Raw genomic sequence first — 7,281 nt, forward strand, 5'->3', positions numbered from 1 at the left:
TAGTATAAATGCAAACATACAAAACATAGACGTGTTGTTATGGCGCCTCAAATATGAGCAATATTTACTTTTTTAATTGACAATTGCACAATTATGAACGCTAAACCTTGAGGAATATCGGAGTGCGCTGCAGATGGGGTTGGCCGTTTGGTGCAATTTCAGGTATCGTAAGGGCAAACGAACAGCCAAATCTACAGACAGACAGACCAAAATTTTTCTGTCGAAGGTCCCCAAGAAAGACTATCGTCTTTAAAAAAACGTGTGAATTACGCAAAAAAGTGGGTAGCATAAAGCTGCCCACCCAGTATACAAAGATTGTAGCTGTGGAGATACGCGTGTCTTGTTACGCACGCACAGTGGCTACTGCGCCAATTCACAAAAGCAAGAATCGCGGTGAAGTTGGTCACTCGCTACTGCACTTGCTGTAGAAATTCTGCGATAGTACTGCACGCCCAAAGTTACGAGCAACCCCCCCCCCCCCCCATTTTTAGGGGACCTTCGACGCAAAACTTTTGGCCTGTCTGTCTGTCTCTGTCTGTCTCTGTCTGTCTCTGTCTGTCTCTGTCTGTCTCTGTCTGTCTCTGTCTGTCTGTCTGTCTGTCTGTCTCTGTCTGTCTGTCTGTCTGTCTGTCTGTCTGTCTGTCTGTCTGTCTGTCTGTCTGTACATGTCTATTTGTCCACTCTTACCGGCATCGGGTACTTTAAAGGGCCGACCCCATTCGCAGCGACCACCAATGTTGCTCAAGGTTGAGCGTTCATGCTTGTGCAATTGTCAATTAAAATGCAATTATCTCGCATGTCTGGGGCACCATAACAACACGCGTGTATTCTGCATATGCATCTCTTACTAGGTCGCGCATATATAAGTAATTTGAAGGACCGTAGCGCTTATCACGCTGCGCTTACCATGCAACGCTTGCACGGAACGGGGAGTATTTCCAACGCTTTGCTAAGACGAGATGGTGGTGGCACCTATCCGTCGCCTCGCGTTCAACAGCTTATCACCTCTGAGACGGGCGCGCATGGCCACGCGCTTTGTTTTCCAGAAGAAACTGCCAGGTGGCGCTCATGTCTCACGTGTGACGTGACTTGATGCGTTCGTTCGCCTCCGCTGCACGCTTGAGGCACTCTAACGCAGCGCCTCCGGATAGCATTCACCGATTTTCTTGCGAAGAACATCAAATAAATGTTTTGTTCACTTTCTCCATACGCAAGACTATCGTCTTTCGACGACATTTGCAGATTACATGCAGATACGAGGCCAATTTTTTCTAACGGCGCGGTTGAAGGTGATGCGGGTGGGGCCTTATAGCTCAATGCGCTTTACACTTGTAGGCGAAGCTCGACCATGCTGGTGTTTTCATCGCGATGCGGGGCATATTCTGGAAAGAAATGTGGTGTTTCAGAAGTCATTCTTAAGAAAGCATTAAAACAATTTGCTAGTTAAAATTGATTATTCTTATAGTAATTCCATTTCTATTCCTAATGTAGATAATGCAAACTAGGGAAGCAGTTTGTTACGCAAGCACTAAAAACGATTTCGGAGCTGAAATTAAGGAACAGGTCTCTGCACTGACATAGCGTAGCGGTTAAAAGCTGTTACATAAAACTAACACTCAAAAGCCAACATATAAAAAGCTGTCACATAAAAAATAAGGTGATATGGGTACTAGAACAGTAACTGCATGGTGTTGAAAATGTGTACATGTTTAACGACCCCTACCGGATTTGCTCAAATAATAGCAGAACTCGCAAATGGTTCACTTATTCTCTCTATCCCCTCTAACATTTTTGTACTGCCCTATTTACACACCTGTTTCGATTCATGAAATGCTTGTAGCACTAAAGCAGTTCTTAGAGAAACGTCCAGCAAAAGTTTTTCTCGAATTTCGTTATTCTGGCTTGAAATGATTTCGTGACCCTGGAAATGAGTTATTTTTGCTAAAACAACCACTCAATGTTCTGAAAATTTCGAGTCCTGCTAAGTTTAGAAATATACCTGATAATTTGTTAGATTCGCAAAATAAATTTTATCTATGTAATGTTGTGAGAGCGGCTGTGACTAAGACGCACATCTCACGGCTTCTCTGCACAATGCATTCATGTCCGTTCCGGCAGCGGCCTCTGGATCTTCGCCCTCCGGCCATTACATGGCCCTGGAGAGCCTCGGTCATCGACTTGCGCTTCAGGACCTAAACCTGCCGGCTCAGTTGGTGTCGCCACCTTACCGCCCTCTCAGGTTCCGGGCCTGCTTCCGCTTCTGGTACCGGCTCTCTTGCAACCTCTGTAAGTCGTTATGACTTCTCTGTTTTGTTCATGTTTATTAAGGCGAAATCATCAAGTGCCTCATCAAACGCGCAATTCGACCATCGGCGTCAGTGTACTGCAGCGTTAAAGTTACAAGGTGGGCTTCCTGGTACGGAAAACTTGAACAACAATGTTTGCGCAAGGTAACAAGAGACAAGAACACAGAGACAGCGGTAGCACTGTGTGTGATTCTGCGTGTTCTCCTGTGTCGGTGTGTCGGTCACAAGATATGTGAAAAATCGTCACGTGATGACGTCACTGATAGGAAAACATTGTGACGTAATCATCACTTCAGTGTGACTTCAAGGGACATAATGACGTCATCAATGGTCAAAGGTGGTCCGATCTCGGAGGCAATAAAAGGTAAGGTGGGCCTCCAATCTTGGAGCCAGTGCAAAAACCCGTTAGCTGTAGTAAGCTTTCGAAGAGTGGCGGTTAAGCATCAATGCCCCGACTGAAAAGGAGATTACCTTCCAGTCGTCCCAGGTGAATAGATGACGAACCCTGCGAGTATTTTTCGGTGGCTGACGTCACTTTTCAGAAATTAGGTTTTTCAGTTTAACGCTTTGATAGAGAGAGAGTGAGTGTGTTTGTGTTTGTATTGCGCTTGTGTTGTGTATCCTGTGTAATGGTTGCCGCGCTTCCTACCAAGATGTATGTGAAGAATAGGTGAAATATATTCGCCAATGAAATGGTCAAGTACCTTTTCGAGATTACATCTATTTTCAACCCTGCTGATGCCTAGTGCAAAAGATTACGTGAATAGCGTTTGAAGACTGTCATACTGACTTAAGGCAGACGCCACGGTCAAATGCTCCGAATTGGTTTTGGTCAGCCGAGATTCATTCCTGTACTACAGCAGCGCTTCCGTATTTCATCTCTGTCGAAACGTGACAGCATGGTCACGCGAGTGTGTCCGTGGGCTGCATGACACCATCCCGTTCTCTAAGTATACCGGGTAGATCTGTGCACGGGACGTTTTGTTGAGCCCGAGCCCTGTCCTGGCTCACCGACGGCGTCTAAGGTCCGCCGGAGCCCGATGATATAAGGATGCGAACCCACCCGGCCACGCTCGACGCACAAAAACAGAAGCTGAGCCCTGCCCGGTCGGAATGCTGTGGAGCCCGAGACGATGCAATGGTTTCGTATTCTGAATCAGCAGTGTTTTCAGGGTGACATGTGCGTTTGTGCAGAAAAAAAAGCTCGTTCAGCGCGTAAAGTTAGCCATCTTGCAAACCTCGCAATCATCGTGGACCATGTGTTCGTTTACGTCTGTCACCGACAAACATCATAAATCCCCGACGCGAGCTCAAATTGGTGCGACGCGAATTCAACCTCTGCAAAGAGAAAATATTCCGTCACACTATACTCGGGGGACTATAGGCGTATACAACAATTGAAGGGCTTTACACTATTGAAGGGCTTTACACAAAACGGCTCGGAATCTGTCTGGTGCCTCGTGAATTTACCCAAGAGAAACAATGTCGTGTTCGGGACATTCTGTGGCCCACCGGGCAGAGGCGAGTCGTTTAAGTTTGCTGTCTGACGTGCTGTCTGTTATGCCTAACAGCGTATTTCTCGGGGGATTTTTTGACTTGCCGAATTTTAGTTGGAGTGCGGGATGTGGTACTGGGGACGGTTCCCGTATCTACTCGGAGTTTGAAGAACTGTTTGGATTGTATGACTTACAACAGTACGTGCTGGAACCTACGCGAGAAAACTCAATCTGAGACTTGGTGCTTTGCAAAGAATCAAACTTAGTGTCATGAATTACCGTATGCCCCGGTATTAGCGACCACAGGGCCGTTGTCGTGGAGCTTCGCGTACAGCGTGTACAGACATCTCAGTCTCCACGAAGAAAAGTGTTCAGCTATGACAGAGTAGATTATGTTGCTACTAGAACTGAACTAGCAATTTCTTTCCTACTTTCAAGCATATGTCAAAAGCACGCTGTGCGTTAGCTCTGTGGTCGACATTCCGCGACAGAATACTCGGATTGGTCGAAAAGCCATGTTCCATGTAGGTACTTGCGTAAAAATTAAACGCATTAACCTTGGTTTAACGCAGAAACACGCAAACTTGCCAGGAAAGCTAGACACTCGTGTAAAATATTTTCTGCTAATTCTAGTTTGGAAAACCACAAGTGCCTAGATGAAATAAATAATATATTAAAAGTAACAATTAATTCTGCGAAAGATATTTTTTTTGTTAAATTAGGTAAAGGCCGTAAAGAAAACCCGAAGTCATTCTTGAAGTATGTAAAGCAGAACCGGAAAGATGTATCTGTACCAGCCTTAACTGTCGACGGCAAAGCCGTGACATCAGACTACCGCAGGGCGGAATGTTTCAATCCGTATTTTCAATCAGTTTTTTCGCATGAAACTGCCGAACAGCCATTTCTTATGAACAATGCCGCCCAAAACAATATGACGCCAGACATTCAAGTTGATGTTAGTGGCGTCGGTTCATTATTACGCCGCTTAGATGCAACAAAAGCCATTGGACCGGATGGACTGTTCCCAATAGTTATTAAAGAGTGTCATGACATTATTGCTCTATATTTAGGTATACTCTGTGAACTCTCCCTCGAAACTGGTCTTATTCCCCAAGCTTGGATGACAGCAAACGTTACACCCGTTTTCAAATCTGGAGATAAAAAACTCAGAGAAAATCACAGACCAATCTCATTAACGTCGGTGTTTTGCAAAATATTTGAAAACATTTTACATACCAATATATTTAATTTTCTTGATTCAGACGTTTTCTTTACTCCCTCCCAGCACGGTTTTCGAAAAGGTTATTTCTGTAACACACAACTAATAGAATTTCAGCATTTCGTATCCAAAGCTATTGATAACAATAGTCGTGTAGACGCGGTTTTCATAGATTTCAAAAAAAAGCATATGACAGTGTGTCCCTTAAGCTCTTGGATTGCTGCATTGGGCATAAATAAAAAAGTTCAAACGTGGATACGTAATTACTTGAATGGTATAGAACCTAGACCGCTGTTTTAAATAATGTCAAATCTTCGTCCATAGCAGTACCTTTAGGCGTTCCCCAAGGAAGCGTTCTAGAACCCTTACTGTTCCTAATCTACATGAGCAACATAGTTGAATATATTACGTCACCCATAAAATTATTTGCTGACGACTGCGACATATACAGAGAAATCATGACTGAATGATACTCGCATTTTCAAACCGACCTAGATCACATAGCAGACTGTTGTAAAAAGTGAAAAATGAATTTAAACATTAAAAATGTTCCAGTGTGGGCTTCTCGAGGAAAATATCCAAATCATTTCATCAATAAAACATTCATGGCGTACTCATTAACACACACTGTGATTATAAGTATCGTGATGTTCATTTTGCTGAATCATTTACATGGAACAAACACATTGACACGGCCATAGCAAAAGGTAGTAGGATGTTATACTGTATTCGAAAGAATTTCAAATGGGTGATGCGCGAAATCAAGGAAATTTTATATTTATTGCAGGTCAGGTCTTTACTTGATTATTCGTGCGTATCATGGGACCTCCACCAAGACTATCTTATAAACAAAATAGAAAAACTTCAGAATCCAGCGGCAATGTTTGTTTTGAATAATTATAGCCCCTACGCCAGCGTTTCAAAAATGAAGGCATCTTTGGGATGAGATCTGCTACGTGTACGTAGACAGAAAATACGGCTTAAACTGTGGCACCAGATATATTATTTTAACACAGGAATGAATCACCATAGCTACCTTGTTCAACCCCCCCACACATCCATTCGCTGTGACTACAGCCAAAAGATATCTACCTTCAAATGCAGATCCAATACTTTTTTGTACTCATTATTTCCAAAAACAATAAGAGAGTGGAACAGTTTAAGTGACGAACTGGTTAGTATAACAAATATTGATTTATTTTTTTTCTATGCCGTGAAATTCTTCTTGCATTACATGTTATGTGTGTATGAAAATGTATTTGTGATCCGTTATTATGTTCTGATAAATTTGACAGTAATTTTTATGTGCGTTTATGTATTTTGCTACAAATTCATTGGTACGGATTGTTTTTTGTCCCCCCCCCCCTACGTAGTGCTTAAATGGCGATGTAAGTACTTTGTAAATAAACAAATATTTAAATAAATAAATAAATGGGTAAATAAATAAATAAATAAATAAATAAATATCTGTTCACCCAGAGACTAGGCACGACAAAGCGCAGCCAGTACCCACATAACAACAAAAAAACTTTCATTTCGTTTCGCATCTGCAAAAGAAACGAAGTTCTTCGCCGCGCTGTCATTGCAACGTGCGCCAAAAAAGAGGCGCTTTTACATTGTTTTGTCTCTGTCGCGATTCCTCCGTTTCAATAAAAAAACACAAACAAAAACAAGCCCGGAGATGATGATTTGAGTACCATTACAGGTTAAAAATTTATTTTCTTCCTGTGCATCCAATAATGCATACAGTTTTATCTACCTCGAATATATATATATATATATATATATATATATATATATACAGAAAAAGGAATCTCATCACGTCGGTTCGCGAAATCTCGCCGGCGTCTGGAGTTGACGTCCTCCGGGTCAGAGAGACGATGAAACAAAAACTAATAAAAGTCCATAAATTAGACGGAGTGAGATATGAAACGAGCCGCTAGAAAAGAGCCGAAATATTCAGATTCCTGCACCAGCAGGGAGGGGGGCGCTGCGTCGCGTCTGGACGACATGGATTGGAAGGGGCACGTAATGAACGTCAAACAGAATCAGCGTACTCCCTTTGCCTTTTCTCGGTGCCTATTGGCACAGCTCGGTAACGACGAGCAGTTTCTTTTTCTTCTTCTTTTTTTCTCGTGTTTGAGTTACCGCATGATTGGCATACTTGTGAGACCGAGGGTGCACGGATTGTCACTCGATCTGCCGGTGTGCATTCATAAAAGAAGCGGCGAAGTAGCCATATACGTTTTTATGCCTTAAA

The 7,281-nt window shown here is 42.9% G+C and overlaps 1 protein-coding gene across 2 annotated transcripts in view; it reads left to right on the plus strand.

Moving 5' to 3' along the window:
• The window catches only part of LOC119180602 (MAM domain-containing glycosylphosphatidylinositol anchor protein 1), a 108,097-nt gene that overhangs the window by 25,195 nt on the left and 75,621 nt on the right, over nucleotides 1-7,281 (plus strand). For both annotated transcript variants that reach the window (XM_075875479.1, XM_075875478.1), the window contains exon 6: nucleotides 2,119-2,286. In XM_075875479.1, the coding sequence (XP_075731594.1) occupies nucleotides 2,119-2,286 (168 nt within the window). The remainder of the gene's footprint in view (nucleotides 1-2,118; nucleotides 2,287-7,281) is intronic.

Source organism: Rhipicephalus microplus, chromosome 10 (assembly GCF_043290135.1).
Source record: "Rhipicephalus microplus isolate Deutch F79 chromosome 10, USDA_Rmic, whole genome shotgun sequence".
Classification (NCBI taxonomy): domain Eukaryota; kingdom Metazoa; phylum Arthropoda; class Arachnida; order Ixodida; family Ixodidae; genus Rhipicephalus; species Rhipicephalus microplus.